Source organism: Kalmanozyma brasiliensis (genome assembly GCF_000497045.1).
Source record: "Kalmanozyma brasiliensis GHG001 unplaced genomic scaffold PSEUBRA_SCAF20, whole genome shotgun sequence".
Lineage (NCBI taxonomy): Eukaryota > Fungi > Basidiomycota > Ustilaginomycetes > Ustilaginales > Kalmanozyma > Kalmanozyma brasiliensis.
The window spans coordinates 273343-297155 of NW_015961960.1; the positions used below are offsets into that span (position 1 = coordinate 273343).

Genomic DNA, 23813 nt, shown 5'->3' on the forward strand with positions numbered 1-23813 from the left:
ACCTGATGGCCCATGCTCCTTCTCTTTCCCCACACTTTCGAGGGTCTGTTGGTCAAAAAAGCGAGACCTCGGCAAACGCAGATGTGGGAAACCGAGGGAGGTCAAGGACGGAAGCGGGGTAAGAATGACACACTCAACAGGCGAAAGAGTCGGCAATGGCTACTTGGTACATTGTGACTGTGTTTACGCCTCTAGGCGACCATGCTACTGCAAAAGCCGCGCCACGTACGAGGACGGGTGGTAAGCGAGTTGATGACAGGGTGGACAAGGCGAAGCTGCATCGAGGTGGTCATGATGATGCTGCGGTGGTACCCGGCCGCGGAGAAAAAGGTGTCGGAGAGTGCAATTCTGCACAAAGTGACTGATATCCGAGACCGATTTGCCGCGGCGGCAGCGGCGGTCGGCGAGTGTTTTTTGCTTCTCTCCACACTGGTCGAATGCGGGGTAAAGCATCTTGACGGAACACTCGGCAACTCAGCGAGCACCTCGCCCAACAACATCGACCCCTTTCCTCATCCTCTGCCGCTGTCGCTCGGTTTGAACCAAGAGCCTTTGCCTGTTCTATGGCCGCCTCCAGCCGCGCGCGCATCGCAGAATTTTCTGTTCCGTCGGCATCCACAATCAATCCCCGCACTTTGCTCGTCCGAACCCCAGGCCGATCGGCAGGACTTAGTGTGGAGTTGGTCACGATAGTCCTGTGCATCTCTTGCTTCAACGATGGAGAGCGGGAGTGTAGACGGCCATGTGACCCCGTTTCATTATCTCGTCTCAGCTCACCGCATGTGGTCTGAGGATGTGGCATCTCAATTCGTCACTTTGCGTGTAAGCAATGCAAACATCTGTGAGTCCGACCGAGTGGATCTCGTTTGCCGAGCTGGCTCGATCCAAATCGCATGACTTGCCAAGACAGTCTATCAGGATCTATCATGACTACACACGGGAGTGTCTCTAGTACAACACGACCATGCGGTGTGCTTAGGCAGGAGTTCCAAACGCACAGGGCAGCCTTGGTGCTGACGAGGCTCGGCAACTATCACCGGACTGGGATTTGCTTTGCCGAAGCGGACACCATGCAGAGGTCATGCGGTGTCACCCCGCATCCCCATTCTCCGCGGCTCGTTTTCGTCAGGCACTTTCTTAGCATCGAACGCCGCTCCAGTCCGCGAGATTCATCCCCGCACACCCGCTCTGATGACATGGCAGCCTCTGCCTCTTGCTCCTCAATAGCTAGGGGCCATGTGCCCCGTGACTAGCGTGTTTTGACTGTGCCTTAGGGCAGCTTCAATGGATCATGCTGTTCCTGTGGCTTCTCTGAACGATTGGCCGCCGCCTACGTTGTCGAATGAGACAGACCGATGGGGGCACAGAGCAACACAGATGCGTCCAGCCGAGAACGACTCTCCCTCCTTGCTTGCACCTCGGCAGCAGCATCGGCAATGTTCGCTCGACCGTGTTTCGTCGACGACAGGAGCAAGGGTGGTCCAAGCTTCCCCGCAATCCTCGCCCCAACGGAGGCCCCTTGATCTGACCGCACTGTATCGAGCCCTTGAGTGTGTCAACAAGTCATCTGAGTCCCACTCGAGCGCCCTTCTCCTTTGTCCTCATCACCGTCTCCTTCCCGCCCACCATCTCGTACACTCGACGTCCTCCATCTCTCATCCCTGTCGTATCCCTCAAGCCACACAAGCAAGTCTCGCAACCATGACGACGCAGCAAAACTACAAGCACCCCAACCTCAAGGAGCAGTGGGGTCTCTCGGAGGACCCCAATGGCAGCGACCACGTCGTCACCTCCAAGGGACACCGACTGACGCGCACCATGACTGCCGGTGGCCACGAGGTGGACTCTTCCCAGCCCGGTTTCCCCATCTACCACCGTCGCATTGCGAACCCGTTCCCTCTGGTGACCATTGCTACGGGCGCGTATCTGCTGATGCTGGGTTTGATTCTGGTTGGACACCGCGGTATTCGCAACCCAGCGATCCTCATGGCGCTGGGTTTGCCCTTGGGTATGGTGGGCAACTTTGCCGCGTGCATGTTCTCCTTTGCTGAGGGCTCTACGTTCCTTGCCACTACGGCCGGCACTTTGGCTGGTCTGATCGGCGGTTCCTCGCTGCTCTTCCTGCCCTGGACCGGCATCCAGGCGACCTACATCCTCGGCGGCACTAGCCAGGCTGCCGGTCTCGAGGAGTACTACAAAGCCGCCGCCATGGTCTACTTCATCTCGCTCATCCCCATCTTCCTCATCTTCCTCGCATCGATGCGAACCTCGGGCCCCACCTCGGGCGCGGCGCTGATGATCGTCATCGCCCTCGGCTGCCTCGGCGGCGGCTACATCAAGGGCGAGGCCAACCAGACCATCCTCAAGGCTGCCGGCGCCTTCTTTATCGCTACCGGCGTCTCGCTCTTCTACGCTGCCACCTCGGTCATGCTCGCCGAGGAGGGACTCAAGATCCTCCCCGTCTTCCCCCTGCCCAGGATCGAGTAAGATGGCACTGCCAAGTCGAGTGCCCTCCGAATCGTCCCGTCTCCCGACCTAATCTTTTCCAACTATGTAGCTGCTACTTGTTCACCTCAGACGCGAATGGATGTTAGAAGATCAAGCAAGCAAAGTGTGCAGATCTGCCTAAGACGACTTGGTGAGACGATAATGCGATGTGATGAACGAGATACAAATACAGTCTGTGATGTGTATGATGATGAAAGTGGTATAGTCTGCCGCAGCCTTCGATTTCCGGCTCTCTTTTGCCCGGGCAAGTTGCCGTTAGATGACGGTGTTGGACAGCTCGATGTGCCTGGGGAGCTTGACGAAGGTATCGCAGCCATGGCCATAGAGCGAAACGAGATCCAAGGCGGAGCCGTTCTTCCAGTACTCTGCGTAGATCCTTGCCATGGGCAAACCGTAACCCAGTCCTGCAAGCGTGCCTAATCCCGATGCAAGGCCCATCTTACCCATCTCGGCGAGCGCGTCTCCTCCCGTCCCGCCGACCGCCTGCATGGCGTACGGTCCGCCCCCCGTCTCTTCTGCGTCCTCGATCTCGCTACTTCCCGCAGTGGTGAATGCGTAGCTAAACACGTGGGGCAGATTACTGGGCGAGATCCCCGCTCCCTGATCCCTAATCCTCAACGAGACATGATTCGGAGACTGAGCAATGGTGACGATCACCGGCGGCATCGTGCCCACTGCTCCCTTTCTGAAAAAGTTTTCCGTCGTGGCGCGGTACGAGTTCTTGAGCAGCTCGGTCATGACGTATTCGAGATGGACGGGCACGCCGGTGTAGGTGACGTCGAGGTCGCCTTCGAGGATGAGTTCGGGGGCTGCGCCGAGCGTGCCTTCGCAGAGATCGCGGACGAAGGCGGCGCACATGCGGGTCATTCGTGCGGGACTGAGCTGCGTTTCGATGATCCCGACGGCGGTGGGGCTGCCGTACTCGTGGTGGCCCTGATTGGAGGTGCCTTCGGCGGGAAGATCGGGGTCGAGGTGGTGTGGGTGGTCGTCGTGCGAAGAGGAAGGGTCGGCGTCGGTGACAGGCTTAGGATCGAGACCATGAGAGGTGGCTGACAAGGCGAGATGTTGTTCGGCAATCATGCGGATGGCAATTCGTGAATGGATGGCGGCATCGAGGAAGGCCGAGATCTGTCGTGCCTCCATGTACTTTCTCGCTTCTTGGAAGCCTCGTGCCAAGGTAGGGATATTCTGCGCGTGGGCGGAGACGAGGTCTTCGATGACGGCGGTGAATCGCTGGTTGTCCTCCTGCGTCTGGATCTGGCCGAACTTGACGAGGGTTTCGAAGCTGGATGCGTACAGCCTGGCTATCCTGGAGATGAAGGGGTTGCTGCCGACGATGAAGGGCAAAGCGCGAAAGCCGCCTACCCTTCGGGCCAGACGAATGGGAAGTTCTCGATGTGTATGTTGTGCTGACAGAAGGAGCTGTTCTGGTGTGAGCGCTTGACCAGGCTTGCCGCCCTGAGCCATGAGCTGACGAAGCGTCAGAGGAGCAGGCTGAAGCGAGAGATAGTGTGTGAGAAGGTCCGGCGATGCGCCAAATGTGGAGAAGGGAGAGGGCTCGATCGAGATGGTGTCGCCCCCGCCGCTGCTGCTGATGAAGGGCTCTGGTGGTGGATAGTAGCGTTTCTCTCCGGTATGTGATGAGGACGAGAGCGTTCGGAGATGCGTACTTGGCGATACTGCGTGTGGTCGACGGAGGACCGCGGCGCCTGAACGTAGGCCAGTCATTGCGGATCTGACCATCATCCTCGATAGTAGAAGCGGTGCCTTTGACGCTACGGTGGAACGAGACGGAGGGCAATGCTCAGCAACACCGGAAGGTTTTGAAGGTTTTGAGATTTAGAGCTGTGCCGTGTGCCATGTGGACAGAGGCTCGTGCGCTCTTTCTCGTGCGAATTGGGCCTTTCCCGACTCGAAACGCGTCTCAATTTTGGAGCCTCAATTTACGCCACGCGTAAAAAGTGCAGGGAAATTGGAACTGAGAAATGCCAGATGAAAGGAGCCAAAAGCGAGACACCGCAGCCAAAGTGTTGGTTTCGAGTTTCGAATGGCGCAGTTGCAAACCACCTCAACCCCCACACTCTCTCCTCCTTCCTATCTCTCATCACACGGCACTCCCAGCAACAGCAAGATGCCATCAGCCAGCTCGCCAGTATACGCTTTCGAGCCGCTCGAACCGGTCTCATCCGCAGAGGCCGGTTCCTCCACCAGCCACTTTCGAGCATTCACTCGTCAACCACGCACAGTCGAAGAGGTACCGGACTCGGACGCAGAGGACGTGTCCTCCGATGACGAAGACGAGAATCAGGATCCTCGACTCAGAAAGGCATCACCGTCTACATCCAAGCAGATGCTCGAGCAAGAAGAGTTCCGCATCGGCGATGTCGTCTACTTGCCGTCTTCCTACCAGGCTCCTCTCGCTGGCGTCCTGACCCATCTCTGGACAGATGCAACCGAGGAGGGCAAGATCTTCGGCGTTTGCCGTCTCCTGCATTGGCCAGAATGGATGTCGACCATGGCAAAGAAGCGCATGGCAGGCATCACCAGTCGACACGAGATCTATTACACCCATAAAGCCACATCGCTCACCAAACGCAGAACAAAGACCAGCACAAGATCAGGCAAGGAAGGTGACGCTTTCGAGGCCGGACCCTCACTACACGACTACTCCTTCGATGTTGATGAGATCATTTCAAAGGTTCACATCCATTCGAGTCAGCCAGAATGCTCCAAGGCGATCAAGGAGTCCTCTGCGCTGTCAGCCGCACAGACAAACCTCCCAGTCGACAGTCCATCGAGCGGCAAAAAGAAGCCAGCAAAGACGCACACACTCTACAAGAACAAGTCGTTCCCAACGCATCTCTTCTGCGAGCGTGCAGTGGACCCGAACAGAGAGCTGTTCTGGAGGATCGATTGGTCCAGACTCATCGAGAAGGGAAAGCAAGGGGCAGGCTGGGATTTGAAGGATGATTCTTCGGACGTGGCCACTTCGCAAGGCCAAGGCGTCAAAGACCTCGTCGAGCAAGCGCAGAGGGATGCTCATGTGGCGTCAGGCGGCACCCTGACCCCCGCTGCCACGCCTCGTAGAGCCGTGCGAGCTTCGACACCGTCCTCTGTCGCGTCCACCTCCAATATGACACGCTCTCGCCGCGCAGACACCCCCTCCTCGGTCGCCGACATCAACGACTCTGCACCGAAACGACGACCGGGACGGCCACGCAAGGAAGACTCGCTCTCGGCCGGCGTTGAAGCGCCCAAACGCAAGTACAACCGCAAGAAGGCCAATGGCGGCTTCTCGTCCGACTCTGATCTCGCCTCCGACGACTCCTTCCAGAGCGGAGACGAGTTCGAGGTCGAAGACAACCTTCTCGTCAAAGCGAGGCACCTTGACACGCCCGAGTCGTCCGACAACGAAGGCTCGCAGTTCAGCGCCCCTCCCAGCGACCCCGAGAACGATGACGACGACGACGACTTCGGTAAGACGTTCAACCTAACGCCTCGCAAGCGGGCCAAGTTCGCCAAGGACGCACCACCAATGACGCCAACCAAACGACGCGTGCTGTCGACGCCGCAGAAAATGGCGTTCGGGCTAGCGAGTCCTGCCAAGGCGCAGGCGACGCCTCGATCCAAAGCGCGACTCATGGGGCTCAAGATGCGCAATCTTCCGCATCCCGCTCTACCCGCACGACCACCGAAACTCTCGCTTCTGCCCGACGAAGAGAAGCTGAGCGCACACGACCGCGCCAAGCGTCTGCTGCACGTAGGCGCCACACCCGACCACCTCCCGTGCCGCGAGGACCAGTACGAGGAGATCATGGCCTGCGTCGAAGACGCTGTCGAGGAAGGCATCGGTGGGTGCGTCTACGTCTCTGGCGTGCCTGGCACGGGAAAGACTGCGACGGTGCGCGAGGTGATTCGCGCGCTGACGGCGAGGGCGGAGCGCAACGAGATGAACCCGTTCTCATTTGTCGAGATCAATGGTATGAAGTTGGCGGATGCTTCTCAGGCGTATACTTTGTTGTGGAGTGCGATTTCGGGTGGACAAAGGACGTCGCCTAAGACGGCGTTGGGGTTGCTAAGCTCGCACTTTGCGAGGGTGGGGGCCAAGATGAGCGGTGCGGCGGGCGGTGCGGGTGTGGGCGCGGGACCAGGGAGAGCAGCAACGGTGGTGCTGATGGACGAACTGGATCAGCTCGTGACGGCGAGACAGGATGTCATGTACAACATGTTCAACTGGCCCAACACGCGCGGGTCGCGACTCGTGGTCATCGCGGTGGCCAACACGATGGATTTGCCAGAACGAACGCTCAATGCTAAAGTGGCAAGTCGTCTCGGAATGACGCGCATCACCTTCATGCCGTACACCGACAAGCAGCTGGTGGAAATCGTCAAGTCTCGGCTTGGCATCACCCCTGACACCACCGATCCTGCCGCGGCGACAGACGACGCAAGTGGGTGCAGCAAAGTCCTCAGCCTCGACGCGATCACGTACGTCTCCAAGCGCGTATCCAACGTCTCCGGCGACGCACGACGCATGCTCGATGTCTGTCGCCGTTCGATCGAACTCGTGGAGCTCAAAGCGCGCACTGCCGCCCTGTCCACCCCCAAACCGGTGACGATCCTCGACATGAAATCCGTGCTCGACTCGATGGTGAAATCGGGCAAGGTGTCGCACATCCTCTCCTTGCCGTTGCACGCCAAAGTGCTGCTGCTCAGCCTTCTCTCGTGTCTCCGTCGCAGCGGACTAGCCGAAGCGGAGGTGCAAGACATCTCGGCTCACCACCACGCCATTTGTAGGATGTACGGCATTACGACCACAACGAGCTTCAACCCGCAGCCGGCGCAGGAGGAGACGTGCCTCAATGGCCCCTTGGCTACACTGTCGTCGTTGGGACTCATCATCTGTGTGGGACAGGGAGCGGGGACGGGTCGCGCGGCTGGATTCGCGAGATTGATGCTCGCCTGCCAGGAGGACGAGGTGCGGTTGGCGTTCGAACACGATCCCGACGAACGGCTGAGGAAGATGCTCTGATGGATTCACACGCACATTCGATCGGACATGTCCTTGCCCAGCAGCTGCTGTTTGACTTTGATTGTGAATGCTTGATCTTTGATTGTGATTGTTTGACGCCTCATGAGCTGCTCGCAGGCTTGAAACGGCTCTCGCGACTGCGCAGGAGACAGTAGTCGCCGTAGACATTGGCATTGCCAGGCCACGCTTTGGGCAGCCAGAACGCCCGATGCAACGCCGCAGCGACCTTCCTCACCACCTTGCTCGGGAGCGAGTCTCGTGGGTCCACCACGGGCCGGCTGAACTCGGCATCGAGGAACGCGCCGCAGAAGACGCGGTCCCACTGCTCGCTCATGGTCGCGTACCTCGGTTCGTACTGCGACTCCTTGGATGCCAGGCTGCGATGGGGCAGGTCGAGGTCGACCAGATAGTCGCACGTGTTTGCCTCGACGTAGCGATCGGCCTCTTCGCGGTTGAGGTCGTTGAATCCCGATTGAATGCGACGCGTCACCGTCGCCCAAGGCCAGGTCCACCCAAGCGCAGCATCGAGAGCCTTGACAACCCCATCAGCAGGCTGCACAGCGGACGATCCAATTACATCAAAATGCTTAGGCAAAATGCCATCGAACTCGCTCTTGATCCACTCGACCTCGACACCCGCTGGCACGAGGAAGTGCGTTGGGAATCGATGCCATTCTTTGCCGTAGCACAGACGCACCGGTGTGTCGAGCGTCGCGAGCGGCGAGAGATCGATGGTGAGATCGACACTGACTCCCTTGTTTTCTTCGCCGTAGCCTCGATCGTTGTAGTCCTTTTCCTCCTTTGTTGCGACGGGCGAGAGACCTCGAGCGATGCGCTGCTGGACGGCGGCGTTGAGCGTCTCTGGGAAGAGTTCGGCGACGACCCGCGGCAGCTCGTACCCTTCAAAGTGGAAGAGGACGTCGAACGGCGAGTGATAGTTGTTGAGCTGGCCGACGCATCGCAGGACGCCAAGCAACAGGCCAGCTGCGAGGATCGAGGAGGTCATGGTGGTGAACAGGCTCGACTTCGAGGCACGATACGGTGACTTTGTGACCTTGACGAAGGCCACTTCGGCGAGCGTGCGGAGGAGGTAGAGCGAGACGCCAGCGTTGAGGCAGAGGAGCGTGTAAGCCGGGTACATGAAGCGCTCCTCCTTGTGCGCCTGAATGCTGAGCACGAGGAACCACAAGTAGAAGGGCGCGATGCGGAGGAGGGCAAGCGAGAACAGGCTCGATGGCTGTTCGACGGCGGCATGACCCTTCTTGCTCTCGAGCACTGGGCGTTGGAAGCGTCTCGGATCAAACCTGGCGCTAATCAGCAGCAGCGGAAGAGACAGCAGTGCGAGCGGGAAAAAGACATTGAAGTTGAGGAGCAGGTTGGAAAAGTAGTAGGTGAATGGCTCTGTGCCGTAGAGCTCGGGACCGGCGCCTCTCCTTCCGGAAAAGAGATTGTAGAGAACCGTGTTGAGCGGGGCGAAGGAGAGCTTGCCGTACGCAAGGCTGTCGATGAGGAAGGCCGGAATAGCAAGGCCTGCGGCGAGTACAGCTGCGCCGATGGCGGTAGACCATCTCGAGACTGTCCAGTTCGAAGCCTTGCCGTTGGCGACAATGTCGTCTGCTCGGAGGAAGAGCTGCTCGAGGACATAGGGAAGCGCAAGGATGATAGCGAATGGCCAACCGATGATGGCACCGGCAGCGAACGACAGAGTGGCAAGAAGAAGTCGCTCAGACCTGAAAGGGCGTTGCGATGGATTGGAGAGCACCGAGGGGTCGGAGGAGGGCAGGCGTGCGGGATAGAGGCAGGCCGAGAAGGCGAGCGTGGTAGCATGCATGACGAAGGTGGAGGGCAGGAAAGCGATGGATGCCTCGTAGACGCCGGCGCTTGTGGCCAGAGCCATGAGGCAGTAACGCCCGACTCTGGCGGAAAAGACGTCGGCTACAGCCTTGTAGAATCTGGCGTCGACGAAAGACGAGATGAAAGCGAGGAGCAGTCGGACGGCGAAGAAGATCTGACGCTTGCCGACACCGAAGTAGGCGAGAGGTTTTGTCAAAGGCAGATACTGAGCGATAAAGGCCCAGGAGCGGATAGCAAATTGTGGCGAGTATTCCCAGGTCTGGAAGGGTACGGATGCATGGTGCTTGCCCGGGGGAAAGACGAGCAGATGGAGAGGCTCCCAGTAGCCGAAAGTCTCGTCGCAGTCCTTGATGACCGAGTACATGGCGGAAGAGACGCGAATGATGATGAGGAAGCGGAAGGCGGCAGATATTGAAGGCGACCAGGCAGGCTTCTGATGTGCCCTAGCATAGTCCTGGAAGAGAGCGTTCCGACGAGAGAGCAAAGCGTTGGCAGCAGCGGCGTCCTTAGCAGCAGCAGCCTTTGCGTAGGCGGCATTGCCTGGCCTCTGGAAACGCAGACCCTGGTCCTTGGGGATGTGAGGAGGTGTCGCCATGGTGACGACTTGGATCGGAATGTCCGAGGATGCTCCCTTCGAGTTGCGCCGATGAGTCAAGGTCAAGGATGTGGTGAGGAGAGGAAGGACGTGCAGCTTTCAACGAGAGGCACACAACGGCCGAATTTTGAGATTAAGACTTCGGCTCGTTTTCGAGTCCGTGTTGGTCTCTGCTTTTTCTTCTTGGCCAAGAAAATGGCAAACAAAGACGTGTTGGCGATCGAGCCAACTTACAATTCGGACAAAGCAACACTCACACTGCTCAATGGTGAAGACTGACCCGATCAACAACGAAACATCCGTCTGTAACGACCTCATAGACGCACGGCACAGAGGTCCGACTGCGCTATTGTTATGATGCTCAAGCTTGGATTGCGGAGCAGATGTGAAGCGCGTGTGCAGGGTATCGAAGTGACAGATGCTAAAGAAGATAGCAAGCTCGCCAGCCGCACGAGGACGGGCTCCTTGCTGGCTTATTGACCGAATGCCTTCTCGAGGCCCGAGATGAGCCTTTGCTCAAAAACATGCTCGACAAACTCTCCTTCTTCGGTGAACCATTCGCCTGGTGGTGCCGTAAATCAAGAGTGTCAGTATCGACTGCAATGTTCTCACCTTCGCACCTGCGTCTGCACTCACCTAAATGCCCCAGCGGTAACGACCCACTCTTGCGGGCCAGAAGAGACTTTCCCTTGTTGCTCTTGCGCGTGTAGTCGAACTTGAGCGTGTAGGCTGGAGGTGTGAGGATCGGTTTGCCGTCCGAGGTCTTGGAGCCCTTCTTGACGGCTTTTGGGAGAGAAGGCGATGCGATGGTGAGGTGCTCGGATTCGATTCGATTCGAAACTGTTTTACGAGTGCCGATGAAGATGTTGTTACCTTGCAGGTAGGAGTCGGCCAACTGGATGCCGGACAGGATGATGTAGACCACCACAGCGATGCCACACGCCTGCTTATTGCGCTTCCATTCCTTTTCAACAAAGTATGCCCAGAGGGAGGTGCCGATCATGATAGCAGAAGCAGTGAAGCCGAGTATGAGCCGCAAGTCGGTATGAAGATGGCTGACCTTGAACGGGACAAAAGCTTGTGACTTGGTCTTTGATGCGTCTGCTTCGGTGCGGCGCGACAAGATGCGCTCGACAGCTTCGTCGCAGGTGGCTTTGAGCTCGGAGAGATTCGAGTTGTCGACGACAATCCGGTCATTGCTGACCTTCTTGTCAGCTTCTGACTTTGCCATTGTTGCAGTTGTAGGTCGTGGTCTTCGTCGCAAATGGACGGTGGTGATGGGAAGGGGCACCATCAGATTGAGTTGCTTCTCGCCATGGCTGGGCTGCTACGTGGAAGCGGCGGTCTGAGTCTGTTACGCCGCTCTCAGGGTCCAACTCGTTGGCGGAAAATTCAACCGTGTTACGTCGAGTGAATTGAGGGTTGGGTTCAATTCTCTCGTCTGCTTTGGTGCTTGCTCTGAGGCTGTAAGAAGAAATCGGCCAAAGGAATCTTCCTGCTGAGATCTTTTTTTCCCCTTGAGCCACACGCCAGAGCAAGCTTGTCGCTGTCTCTGCGCTCAAAGGGACTGACGGACTGACCGTGACTGCAGTTGGGGTGCGCCTTCTCTCTGCGAAGAACGCAAATCGTCACAGCCGTGACCCGAGTGGTCCAGATTTCATTTCTCTTTGCTTTGCAAAGTGTCACAGCCTCAATCACCACCACATCCAACCTTTACAAGCCTTGCTTCCTCAAACGCAAGGTCGTACTCGTACAACGGTCCAGCTCGCACAGCTCGGATCCTTCCAACCAACTCTCACACCTCGTCGACTTCCGTCGACAGCTCAACTCGCCCACCATGCGTAAGTACCCACCATCCTTGGCACACCTGCCTTTCACAGAGCGACTCTTTCTGACAACTCCATATGTGCCGTATTCCAATGCGAACAGCGCCTAAGAAGGGAAGGGGCCAGACCATGGCGCTCAACGACTTCTTGGCCGACGAGTCCACCGGCAAGACTTCGTGGGCTGATGAGATGGACGACCTTCCCATCTCCTCGGCTCCTCGCGACTCGAGCTACCGCAGGGGAGGCGACTTCCTCTCCTCCGTCCCCGACCGTGTCGACCGCGACCGCGGTTTCGAGCGCCCCGAACGAAGCTTCCCTCCTCGTGAGGAGCTCCCTCTCCCCGACAAGCCTCCCTTTACCGCTTTCATCGGCAACCTCTCCTTCGACGTCATGGACACCGACGTCGAGGCTTTCTTTGCGCCCTCCCAGCTCGTCAGTGTCCGCATCGTCTCCGACCACGATGGCAAGCCCAAGGGCTTCGGCTATGTCGAGTTCCAGACTCGCGACGACCTCGGCGCCGCTCTCGACCGAAGCGGCACCCAGCTCGCCAACCGAACCGTCCGAGTCAGCGTCGCCGAGCCTCCCAAGAGTGCCTTCGGCGGTGACCGAGCTGCTTTTTCCAGCCAGGCGGATGATGCCTCCCAGTGGCGTCGTGCTGGCCCTCTTCCACCTGTAGAGCCTCGCGGCGGCTTCGCTCCTCGTCCTGAGCGCTCCGGCGTGCCTCGCAACGACAGCTCTGGCTTCGACAACATGGACATCAGCGGCGGTGTTCGAAGTGGCTTTGGCAGCAAGTTCCAGTCCGCGCCTGCTCCCTCCAGCCGTCCTCCACGCGAGCTCACGCCTGTTGAACCTAGCCAGGGCGACCTAGCCAGCCAGTGGAGGACTGGCAAGCCTGTCGAGGGCCGATCCCCCGCTACCTCGCGTCGCCCTTCCGGTATGGGCGGCGACTCGGAGCGACAAGCCTCGTTCCGTAACCGCAACGACGCCAACGAAGTGGATGAACGCTTTGCATCGCAAGAGCGCATGGGCTTTGGCTCCAAGTTCACCCCGGACCAGACCCCTCCCGAGAGCCCCGGCAACGCAAAGAAGGGCTTCGGCTTTGGTGGTGCTGACCGACGTGCCAGTGGCCAGACCGCTGGCGCCCCCGCGGCTTCTGACTCGACCGACACCTGGCGAAGCGCTAGGAAGCCCACTTCGGGCTCGTCCAGCCCTGCCCCCCAGGCTGGAGCTCCCGCTGAACGCAAGAAGCTCGACTTGAAGCCTCGCTCCGCCGAGAGTGCCGCCGCGGCCACCGCTTCCACCAACAGCTCCAAGCCCAGCCCTTTCGGTACCGCCAAGCCTATCGACGCATCGGAGCGCGAGCGAGAGATTGAGGAGAAGCTTTCGCAAAGGGAGAAGGAGAGGCAAGAGGAGATCAAGGCCAAGAAGGAGGCAAAGGCAAAGGCGGACAAGGAGAAGAAGGACAAGACTGGGGCGGCTTCTCCCGCCCCTCCTGAGGGTGCGCCAACCGAGACGACCGAGGCTGCCTCGCCGGCTGCAGAGACCGCGTCGCCCGCGGCTGCCAAGGCACCCCGTGCTGCGCCACCTACAGGCGCCTGGGGCGGAGGACGCAAGCCTTCGGGTGCGCTCGGCAGTGAGCAGAGCCCAGCTGCAGCCAACGAGGAAGATGACAAGACCACTGAAGCTGAAGTCAACGAGGTGGCCGACAAGGTGGAAGAGACCAAGCTTGAGGCTTAAAGTCGCGTTGCTTCTTCCAGATGCAGACTGCCTCTGTCAGCAACCGCTCAACCAAAAGAAGCGCTCTTCAGATCGTCACTGTAGGCCTTCACACTGCTTTCCCTTGCAGTCCCCGCCAGCGCATTGAACCAGTCGTCAACGTCTAGAAGCTGTCACCTTTTGGATACCCGAAATTCCTCTCAAGGTGACGAGCAACGCGCTGGAGTCTGCTCATGCACACGCCCACGTTTGAGCCACGGCCCTCTTTCCAGTCTTGGCCTCTGTAGTTTATCTCTCATTCCCTGTCTTTCACTCCCTTTGTCAATATCATGCTCCTCCCAGCCGTGGGCTTGCGGCGTTGTTTTCTCACTCAGCACGAGCCCAATCGCTCTCCACTGTGGTCTGATGCCTGACACGGCACACATTCCGAGCCTGAAGAGGCGCTGCAAATGTACAAAGGTTTCATTCTTCCTTGTCTTGGGAAACAACGTGAGCACGCAAAGACCTCAGGGCGACGCAGCGGTCGAATTCCACATCTGACCCGCGGCGATGAGCTTCCTCACGGCCTCTTCGCAGAAGATGACGCCCATCTTGGTCGAGCAGATGCCGGCGGGACCGCCGGCATCGCCGCCACCGGTCCTCTTGTTTCGGTCGCCGATGCGCCACCATCCGATGAGCGTCGAAGCGTTCTTGGCGGGCGCCACGAGGGTTTCGCGCTGCTCCTGACCCCAGCCATTGAGGTCAGCGTGCACCCTCCAGAAGGACGAGAGCACGGCGACGGGTCGCTTGGACAACAGGGAACGGTAGTCGGAAGTCGAGTTGCGCAGGCGGGCGTAGTTGGGGCTGGCAGTGCCGAGATTGGCATCGAGTCGTTCGAGCCAGGACGACATGAGCAGGCGCGGGTTGCCGCCGCCAGCGCCGTAGATGCGCCAGCCTCCGCCCCCCAGATCGTGCTCACGGGCTGCTCGTGCTCGTTGGCCCGGGGCGAGAATGCGGTCGACAACGGACTTGCCCTTGAGCAGGCCGATGATGCGTGTCACGCCCGTGGGCTCGAGGATGGCAGGGAGAAGGTCGTAGAAGAGCGATCCAACGGGGCCATGTCGGCGAGCAAGGTAGCCTGCGCGCGCACCTGTACCTGGCGTCACCTTGTCACTGTACCAAGACGCCGGGGTCTCAGCGTCGATGGTGAGGAACGAGTGCACGAGCTCTGGATGCTGGACGGCAAAGTCCTGAGCAAAAAGGTGTCCGTACCCTGTGGATACGAGCATGAACTTGCCGAGTTTCTCGCCGTCACCCTTCTTGTCCTTCTTGCTCTTGCTCTCAGTGAGGCTAGTGTTGAGATCCACCTGGTCGTGCTTTTGAAGAGCGTGGTAGAGTGCTTCTGTTTGCAGACGTACCGAGGTCGGCTGGTAGACAAAGTCGGAGTGTCCGTAGCCGATGCGATCCCAGAAACAGACGCGCGTGAGGGCGAGGTGCCCGTCATCGCCTTGGTCCGGCCCAGGCACAGACCTGGCTACCATCTCACGGAGGAACTGGGCAGCAATGACACCCGACACGCCTCGCTCGGACATGACAAGGGCAGTGGGAACATTGTCGGATGTGTTGCGAGATTTGAGGGACTCGGGCTGAGCCGGTGCTGACTCGCAAGCAAGGTGAAGTCGGAAAGAGACTGGATATGGGTTGACGTCGGCAGGGTCCTGAGGGTATACGGGCTGCTTGGTGAGCGAGGTGGGATGCACCAGGGTAAGGTTGCCGAGAGGCTTGAAGCCCGAGTCAGCTGCGTCGAGGACCAAGTCAAAGGTGACCAGCGCCGAGATCGAGGCGATAGCAAGGCACCCAAAGAGGGCGAGGAAGATTTTGAATCGTCTCCTCCACTTTGCCTGAGCTCGTGCCAATGGAATCTCCGTTACGATGGGAGCGCCGACGTCTGGGTTGAGGGTGAAGGGGATTTTCTGCTTTTGGAGGTGATGGGACGAGAAGAAGGCCCACAGCGTGGATAGCAGGCAGAGTCCGGCGGAAGCAAATCCGAGATAGGAATGAGTCATGCGAAACTCTGGAACGGCGAGAAGAAGCACGACGTCGCCGATGGTGCAGCAAAGGACGAAGAGGTGGAAGAAGTTGGTGGCATGGGAGGCGAGCTCGAAGAAGATCAATCCAGGGCCAAGCATGGACATGGAGATGATGCAGAACCAGAAAGGCAAGACGGCAGGCGATCGGTGAGGGGGTAAAAGCAAGGGAATCGGCTCGAAGAAGTTGATGACGAGCAGAAGGAGCAAGATGGTGACGGGCAGCAAGAGGAGCGCGCCCACCGCGAAATAGAAGCGGAGGAAGAGCGTGAGATAGGGTGACCGCCTTGTGCGCTGTGCTGGTGGCGCTGCTGCTTCGCGAGGGATGGCGTCGTAGTCAGCAGCCGCTGCTGCTGAGGAGGACGCCAGCAAAGGTTGTCGCTCGCTGTCCGGACCATGGTCAGCGGCAGCAGGAGCCTGAGAGGCAACAGATTTGGGAGCCATGGTGTGGTATGTCGGCCTGCCCGATGTCGATACGGAGGACCCGACTTGCTTAGTGGCCACGGTCCAGGACGGAGCTGGAGATGGTGATGGTCGGGAACAGGTCTACCTCCAGCGACCGTCAACGACGATATTGTCAAGGCTATTTTGGTGTGCGGGGATGAAATGACGCCAACCTGCGCGATTCCGCTCACGACTGCAGACTGCAGCTGAACGTGTCGGTCCCAAGGAGCACAGCGAGCAAAGTGGAGGTTTGCAGGCCAAATCGGCAAAAGGCACGAGCCAAAAAGATGCTGCGAGGGTTCAGGCTGTCTGTCTTTTGTTGGACCCTCGTCTTCGGTAGAAGTGGCTGCTGTCAAGAAGGCGAGACGTGTTCGGCCTGGGGATGCGGTGCAAGGATCGACGCGCCAAATTCTACTCTGCGCACACACGCACACGCACACGCTCACACTTTCTCAGAAGTAAGCTGGGTTTGGTGTTACTTTCATCACCAAGCTCTCTCGATTGCCTTTGCTTGCTGACTTCAACCGCTCCCTAGACTGCTGTTGAAGGACTCAGCTTGGGCGGGGCTTTCGCAACAGCAGACAGCACTCGACGACAATTTCGCACGCTCCTGGACCATCCGACTGCAAGTGATCAACTCGGCGGCGGTTCCGGCACAACGGACGCCCACTTCATCTCGGATTGAGACCGACTCGCTGAGTAGCGTTGGCGCACTCCCTTCAGCTTCGCACGGCCACATCCTTCTTCAGCCTCATGTCATAACTCTCGCACCGCAACACATCGCCGCTCCAGCTTGCCATCTGCACGCTGCCGTGCAGCTGTTGCATCGCGCCATCATGGTCAGCACCGTCTTCGGTCTGCCTCTCAAGCATGTCTCGCTCGCCGTTCTCACGCTTCAAAACACCGCGCTCGGTGTTGTGATGCATCAAAGTCGTGTGTCAGCACCCGTCGGACAAGCCTACTTCTTTCCCACGGCGGTATTGCTCACAGAGCTTCTCAAATGCCTCATATCCTTTGCCATCGCCGCCGTCTCAATACCTGCATCCAGCGACTCGCTGCCCCTTCCAACATCATCAAATCACACAGCAGCTCCAAAACGTAGACAGTCGAATACCGAATACGATGCATTGCGGCCCAGCTCGCTCTCAGCCTCTCCGCATACAGCCGATGGCGGAGCGTCCGCAAAAACGCGCTCTAAGCTCAAAGTCGTCCTCGACGAGGTCGCGGCCGAGGACTACTGGAAGCTCTCCATCCCTGCTTTCCTTTACGTCCTGCAGAACAATCTACAGTACATTGCCGTCTCCAACCTCGAGCCGCCCGTCTTCATTTGCGCCTACCAGATGAAGATCTTGACCACAGCCTTGTTCAGCATCGTCCTCCTGCGCAAGAAGATCGGCGCATGGCAGTGGCTCTCCCTTGGCATGTTGGCCGTAGGTGTCGCCATCGTCCAGATCCAGAGCAAGTCGGTCTCCGGCCTCGTCCCATTCGAGGTGCAGACTCATGGATACGGGCACGTCTCCGCAGGCCGCGTCGCCGATTTGCCCCCTCCACCACCACCTCCTCCCTTCGACGCTCACCGCGCACCGCCACCAGAGCGACTCGACCGCATCGGCTCCTTCCTTTCGGGCTCGGATACCAAAAACTACGACCAACTCCCTCCCTCCTCGCCCTCCTTTGATGGCTCTCGCATTTCTATGAGCATGGAGGAAAGCGCAAAAGCAGATACCCCTATGCAGCCTATTCAGGGTTTCCTCGCAGTCATCGCCGCTTGCTTCACCTCTGGTCTCGCTGGCGTCTATTTCGAAATGGTCCTCAAGACTTCGAGCGCAAACCTCTGGGCGAGGAACGTGCAGCTTTCCGGCTGGTCCTTGCTTCCCGCTGCGCTCCCTGTCCTCCTCGAGATGGCCCGTCACGGCCCCTCCTCGCCCTTCTTGCATTTCGGCGCAAGCGCGTGGGCCACGGTTGCGCTCCAAGTTACTGGAGGTCTCGCCGTCGCCATGGTCATCAAGCACGCCGACAACATCTTGAAAGGCTTCGCTGTCAGCTTCAGTATCGTGCTCAGCTTCATCTTTAGCGTCGCCTTCTTCAACTTTCCCTTCACGGCTGCCTTCGCGGTCGGTGTATCACTTGTCATTTTGAGCACCTTGTCGTATGCTCGTGGCCCTACCAAAAGCTTCAAAGCAATCTCGTCCAGCTGGAGCACCAGATCAGATTCAGTCTCATCCTCTGCAGCCTCGGCCTTCCGCGACAAGGCGAGGCTGCTCAGAGATTGAGGATCGTTGCGAGCAATGCCAAAAGAGAAATTTCACCATCACTGCCGTCTCGTCTGTGTCTCTTTCGTTTGCTCTGCTGTGACGTCCTTGTGCTGAGCATTGAGTTCTTTGGCTGCGACGGAGTGTCGGCGAGTGTCGGCGAGTGTCGGCGCCAACCCCGTTCGACGGTCCATGCGGTCACACTGCACGATAAGGTGTCCGAAAGTCGATGCTGAATCATGTGGTATTGAAATCAGTCCATGATGCTGCCGTCGGGTTTTAGGGATCGCTCAGAAGAGATCCGCGGCTTTTGTTTTATGCGCCTCACGCCCGTCGTCCCTCGACTGTGGCGCTGCCTGCTGCTGGGTGGAGGGCGGCCCAATCCTCGCCGTGTCGGCTGTCGGGAGCCCGGATGGTGGTGCACCAAAGCCGGGCGGTGGTCTGGCAAAGTTGGGTGGTGGTGCTCCATAGCCCGGCATCAGCGCTGGTGGAGGCACAGAGTATGGCCCCGCCGCACCAAAGCCTGGCACCATGCCCGGTATCGGCGCCTTGCCGCTCATCAGTGCCTTGTGTGCTTCCAGCTGGATCCGCAATTGCTCTTTCGACAGCACCAGCTTCTCGATTCGTGGCCGCTTGTTCTCTGTCGGCACGTTGCCATCCGCTTTCTGTAGCGCACGTCGCGCCTTCCATTCCTCCAAGTCCTTCTCGGGGATGCCTGCCATCCCGTAGATTTCCGTCTCGAACGAATCTCGCCCGGGCAATGTGTTCTCGATCCTGTGCGCAGTGAGAAGAAGCGGGCGTCAGCGGCGATGCGGCTAAAGAACAGCTGTCACGGTCTTGACTTACCTGTCCGGTTCTGCTTTATGCACCTGTGTGAGATGTACGGACAGACCGCCTGCCGTGTTGAGTCGTCGGGGACATTGCGGACATCGGTAGTGCTTCGACTTTTGGTGCTGCAGGAGAACTGAAGGAGGAGCGCAACAGAGCGAGTGATCAGCATGTGTAACCATGGACAGACGAGCGGACCGTGCTGCTTACCTTTCTCGTCCTCGAAGTCTCGACTGCGATGCAAGACAGAGCGCAGGTTGGAAAGGGAATCAACGGTGGTCAGCGAAGAACCGTGCGAGCGATCGCATGTTGGGATGCCCAACTCACTCGCAGTACCAGCACCATGCCTCGAACTGAGGCGCCTTTCTCTTCTTCTTCGCCATCGTATGAAGGCAGCCTGGATGCTGTCGGGGGGTAGTAGGGATGATGGTGGAGGATGGGAAGGAGGGAAGCTCCCAGAGACGCTGCAGGGGAACTCCACTTTTGCCCAGGACCCTGGAAGCGCGAGACCCCTCATACATAAGTCTGACTAATGCCGGGAGCTGCCTCCTACACTCTTCTCAAACTTGCTTCACCTCTTGCTGCAACGTACGCAGCACACCTGTCTCGTCGTCTTCTGTCATATTGCTATCAACTTCGATGCTGAGCATGACCCTGTCGGCGCCACTGACACCGGACAGGACAACTTGTCTGCCGGTCCAATCCCCACAGAGCCAAAGCGGCCATCTTCATAGAAACCGCGTATCGCGTCAGAGGCCCCATCGTCACGCTCAGCATAGCCCTTTTTGCCCGGCGCAACGCGTATCTGGTGAAAATTATCCATGATTTCGCAAGAAAACCCGAGCCGAGCATACAAAATGTTGCAAAAATCCTGGTGAAATGATCGTTATACCCCGCAGCTGCTAATACCTGAAATTTTCGACTCGCAATCTCGTCGTCAGATACAATCGACAAAGCAGCTTTTTCGTGAAGATTGCTGGCCAAGCGTGAATTTTGGTGGTAAATCCAGCATTTGTCCTGCGAGACAGATCAAAGCATTCAAAAATAGTCGCAATTTTCGACGTCTTGCGACTGACATCTGGTGACAAATGCAAGCTGCTCTAAAAGCTGCCAGCGACCGCCCATCAAAAAAACATTTGTGATTTGAGAGAGAAGAGAAAATGGATTTTAGGGCCAAACAATTAGGACAGCTGCCAACTTCTGGTGCTCTGCAACTCTGCAAAGCATAGATTAAAAGGTTGCCCTGGCATAATAATTTGTGTCTGAATGCCAAAAATCTGCTCATTCACTTTGACCTGTTGGTACGTCTAGAAGCTTGCGGGGTTGTTAGCTGAGCCCGGAGTTGGCAATTCCGGATGATAGACAAAGTGAACGACGCCGAACCCGCTCACACCACACATGCTCACATGAAAGCTTCGACCGTGAAGACGAGTCGAGATCGCTTCAAGTCAGACGCGAGGAAAGGGTCGCGCAGTTGTACGACGACGGCAACGCAAGGCAAGCCAGCTGTAGTGCACGGCTGGAGCTGCGGAGACCAAAGCCTTCTTTACCGGTTTGGGACAGAGATGGTGTCTCTCCTGCCGACACCGGCGCTTGGCTGAGAGGACAGGTTGGCACTCATAAGAGCGGACTCATGAGATAACATGCTTCACACACACATACGGGTCACATACTGATGCAATCTTGGGGCCCCGGCCGTCTACTCCCGTGGAAGGAGGCCGAGGAAAATACAGTTGCGTGAGCACAGGGTGGTATACAAAGGGACGATGTGCTAGGTGCGGACTAATTATCTGAAATGTCTGCCCATGTCTCTGGGCGCGTAGGGTGGAGGAAGCAGCGTCTCGCCGGTATGATCATCGACCATGCCGTCGTCGGAGAGGTGGAAGGAGCACGCGTCTTGCTCAAAGCGATAGTGTTGGGACGCACTGCGACCAAGAGAGGCCGACGGGTGCTCGGGTATAGACGTTGAGTGCCTCTGGCCGGCTTCAGGGAATGGCGGACCTGCAACTGCGGGAGATTGAGGTGGCATCGGGCCAACAGGCGAAGCTGCTGCTGTGGGAGGGGTGGGAAGCGGACGACGCGAGCCGGTCCTTGCGAGATTGCTCAGCGCCATGGTCGAGCGAGGATCTTTGAACGGGTTCGCGTCGGGCGTTGAGGCGGCTCGAACATGTTGCAGCGACGTGTCGGCAGTTCTTGCGGCCTGTGCGGCGGAGTGATCGCCAATGGAGCCTGAATTGAGCGAGTTCGAGTGGCGATGTGACGGCAGCTGATGTGTCGAGGCCTGGCGTTGCAGCGCAGGAGCAGCACCCCAGAAGGATGCTTGATTGCTCAATGTTTGTGCAGGGGCGTAAGCCGGGTTCGTGGGTGAAAGTGGGGACAGAGGCTGGCCGAGCTCAGTGTTGTACATTGTCGAAGAGGCGTCAAAGTCGCTTGTAGGGCTGAGATCGACAGGAGAGGATGCAGCAGAGTCTCGAACCGACCCGAGCCGAATTTCCTGGAAGACCGCCGGCGTCCTGGTTGAGCGCCTGTTGTCGAGAGCGAGGGCCAAGTCGGTCTCGGATCGGACCCAGAATTGTGATTCGTTCGTGGTGGCAGTGATTCTGCTGGGTGCTCTGCCAAGGTCACCTTGACTTGCGAGAAAATTAGTGTCGAGCCGCAGTCGCGTCGATGAGGAGCTGGACAACGACCTGCCATAGCTATCAGTGACTACGTTGGAGCTCGAGGGGCGAGTGAGCAATGCTGCGTCCTTGCGCTCGGTGTCAATCTGTGCCTGAAGGCGTCTTCGAGGTCGAACGAGCTTGTAGTAGTAGATGAGCGACCCGATGAGAATGAAGATGCCAAACATGACGACAGCGGTGACCGACGAAGCGATGATGATCAATTTGGTGTTGGTGCCGGAGGAGACGAAGGATTTGCCTGGCCTGTAGTTGTTGGGATTGATGACGACACCCCAAAAGTTCATGTCGGAGACGTTATTGAGGTTGGTCATGACGACGTAATGATTGCCTTCGTCGAAGGTCTCGGAAGTCCAGATGGCGGGGGGCAGTTCGGCACCGGACGCCTTGGCAAGCTCATCAGTGCTCGAGTAGGCATCGATGATGACCGAGGTAGTATTGTCGACGGTGAGATTGTACCTGCCGCGTGTGGGACCACGATAGTCAAGAACGGACAGGCCGTGGCCAGAGAAGCAAAAATCGACCGAGTCCCCTGCTGTGGACGAGGAGAAGTAGTAGCTGATGGGAGCGGTGTCGACATTGCTTGGCATGGACATGTTCCGCCAATTGGCGGAGGGCGAGAAGGTGGAGCGCGGATCTCGGTTGTCCAAAATGCCGGAAGACCACAGCAAAGAGGTGTTCCAAGGATTTGCGACGACATCTGGGTTGAGTGGGCCGATGCCAGGGCCCTGGCTCTGATCCTGATCGGAAGAGGAGTTGGATGCCAATTGCGAAAAAGAGGACGAATCATCGTCTTGCGCCGATGCTGCAGCGTGGTATGGATTCATCTTGAACGGTGACGACGACGGCGGCAGCGAGTGGCGACACCTCGACGATGCGAAAGGAAGGTTGTGTTGGCGGAAGGCGGTAACGTATGGGCAGCTCTCGGACAGCTGGAAGGCTATAAAGAGTGGTGTCCAAAGACGGCGACGTGGCGTCGAAAGGGAGCGATGTCCTCTCGTCGATCGAGGTCGCGATGATGGCAAGTAAGATGAGCAGAAAAGGTCGAGCAGCGAACACGAGTGAGACGGCGATAGAAAGTGAGTAGGATGATGATGGTGATGGTGACCGAGAACGATTCGTTGACTGCGCTTCAGGATGTGATTCGATAAGTGAATGCTGCAGCCATCTGGCCGGTCATCTCTGAAGGTAGATTGGCCGTTCATTTTGAACTCTCTCATTGTGCCATCACAAATTCTGAGTTCCTGTGAATTCTAGCGGGTGAGAGTGGAGCGCAGGAGAGGTGGCGCGATTTGTCTCCGCACGAGCAGATGCAGGTCCACTGCGCGCCGACAGCGGGCCGATAACAGCAGCAGCAGCAGCTGACAGGGCGGCATAGACGCGCGATTCGCCGTCGACTTGAATCAAGGCTAAGCGAACTCGCCGGTTTGAACCTGATTTTTCGCAATTTTTAGAGGGAGATAGGCGGCAACGGCTTGTATTCAGGCATCCTCGCTTAGGCTCTGGGTAATCATGCTGCCACGGCAAGCATAGCTTCTTGGCAGCTGCTTCCTCGTCGCTATTCGATCAGCTGAACATGAATCGTCGCGCCTGCAGCATCAGGGCGACTCAGGAACGTGGCTAGGTCGTGGAGCAGCAATGTCCGTGTGTCTTCCTGAACTACAGTAGCTTTGACACGCCGATATCCACGCGGTTGTACCTGCTATCGCGGACGTGTCAAGAATCTTGGCAAAAGTGGGATGAGGCTGCCGGTCTTTCATTCTGCTCAAGACGCAAAAACACTTTGCAAATGCTCCTTCCGCGTCATTGTGCACACGATGCCGGTGCGACGAGGCGCAAGGCTCTGGAAACATTCGATTGCGTGTGCAAGACATAAGTGAAGAGGCGTGGACGATCATTGTGATTGGGAACAACAGTCCGGGAGAAAGATACTGCGAATGGAGAAGTACGAATTCGAGGTGCGAGACGGGTCCTTGGAGAGTGAGGCAAGCGGCTGATTTGCGGGGACATGGAGCGA

The 23813-nt window shown here is 58.0% G+C and overlaps 10 protein-coding genes across 10 annotated transcripts; 4 read left to right on the forward strand and 6 right to left on the reverse strand.

Annotated features, from left to right (window-relative positions):
- Positions 1-1701: 1701 nt before the first annotated feature.
- On the forward strand, positions 1702-2487 carry PSEUBRA_003199 (yaaH; the record flags this gene model as incomplete). The annotated part of the gene is made up of 1 exon (XM_016436306.1): positions 1702-2487. One exon carries the CDS (start codon positions 1702-1704, stop codon positions 2485-2487), a length of 786 nt encoding a protein of 261 aa, XP_016292366.1.
- A 276-nt stretch (positions 2488-2763) lies between these two features.
- Positions 2764-4254, reverse strand: PSEUBRA_003200 (Branched-chain alpha-ketoacid dehydrogenase kinase/Pyruvate dehydrogenase kinase, N-terminal; the record flags this gene model as incomplete). The annotated part of the gene is made up of 1 exon (XM_059464987.1): positions 2764-4254. One exon carries the CDS (start codon positions 4252-4254, stop codon positions 2764-2766), a length of 1491 nt encoding a protein of 496 aa, XP_059320669.1.
- Positions 4255-4639: 385 nt separating this feature from the next.
- PSEUBRA_003201 (ATPase, AAA-type, core) lies at positions 4640-7540 on the forward strand (the record flags this gene model as incomplete). Its single annotated transcript, XM_016436297.1, has 1 exon — positions 4640-7540. One exon carries the CDS (start codon positions 4640-4642, stop codon positions 7538-7540), a length of 2901 nt encoding a protein of 966 aa, XP_016292368.1.
- A 100-nt stretch (positions 7541-7640) lies between these two features.
- On the reverse strand, positions 7641-9989 carry PSEUBRA_003202 (GPI mannosyltransferase; the record flags this gene model as incomplete). The annotated part of the gene is made up of 1 exon (XM_016436317.1): positions 7641-9989. The coding sequence occupies one exon, from the start codon at positions 9987-9989 to the stop codon at positions 7641-7643; it is 2349 nt and encodes a 782-aa protein (XP_016292369.1).
- Positions 9990-10462: 473 nt separating this feature from the next.
- PSEUBRA_003203 (Signal peptidase complex subunit 2) lies at positions 10463-11220 on the reverse strand (the record flags this gene model as incomplete). Its single annotated transcript, XM_016436327.1, has 2 exons — positions 10463-10551; positions 10626-11220. The coding sequence occupies 2 exons, from the start codon at positions 11218-11220 to the stop codon at positions 10463-10465; spliced, it is 684 nt and encodes a 227-aa protein (XP_016292370.1).
- Positions 11221-11826: 606 nt separating this feature from the next.
- PSEUBRA_003204 (RNA recognition motif domain protein) lies at positions 11827-13552 on the forward strand (the record flags this gene model as incomplete). The annotated part of the gene is made up of 2 exons (XM_016436303.1): positions 11827-11830; positions 11919-13552. 2 exons carry the CDS (start codon positions 11827-11829, stop codon positions 13550-13552), a joined length of 1638 nt encoding a protein of 545 aa, XP_016292371.1.
- Positions 13553-14037: 485 nt separating this feature from the next.
- On the reverse strand, positions 14038-16041 carry PSEUBRA_003205 (Protein of unknown function DUF2417; the record flags this gene model as incomplete). Its single annotated transcript, XM_016436319.1, has 1 exon — positions 14038-16041. The coding sequence occupies one exon, from the start codon at positions 16039-16041 to the stop codon at positions 14038-14040; it is 2004 nt and encodes a 667-aa protein (XP_016292372.1).
- An 836-nt stretch (positions 16042-16877) lies between these two features.
- Positions 16878-18314, forward strand: PSEUBRA_003206 (Nucleotide-sugar transporter; the record flags this gene model as incomplete). Its single annotated transcript, XM_059464988.1, has 1 exon — positions 16878-18314. The coding sequence occupies one exon, from the start codon at positions 16878-16880 to the stop codon at positions 18312-18314; it is 1437 nt and encodes a 478-aa protein (XP_059320670.1).
- Positions 18315-18583: 269 nt separating this feature from the next.
- Positions 18584-19504, reverse strand: PSEUBRA_003207 (Zinc finger, C2H2-like protein; the record flags this gene model as incomplete). Its single annotated transcript, XM_059464989.1, has 4 exons — positions 18584-19067; positions 19140-19257; positions 19332-19354; positions 19449-19504. 4 exons carry the CDS (start codon positions 19502-19504, stop codon positions 18584-18586), a joined length of 681 nt encoding a protein of 226 aa, XP_059320671.1.
- Positions 19505-20907: 1403 nt separating this feature from the next.
- Positions 20908-22623, reverse strand: PSEUBRA_003208 (uncharacterized protein; the record flags this gene model as incomplete). Its single annotated transcript, XM_059464990.1, has 1 exon — positions 20908-22623. One exon carries the CDS (start codon positions 22621-22623, stop codon positions 20908-20910), a length of 1716 nt encoding a protein of 571 aa, XP_059320672.1.
- Between the last annotated feature and the right edge of the window lie 1190 nt (positions 22624-23813).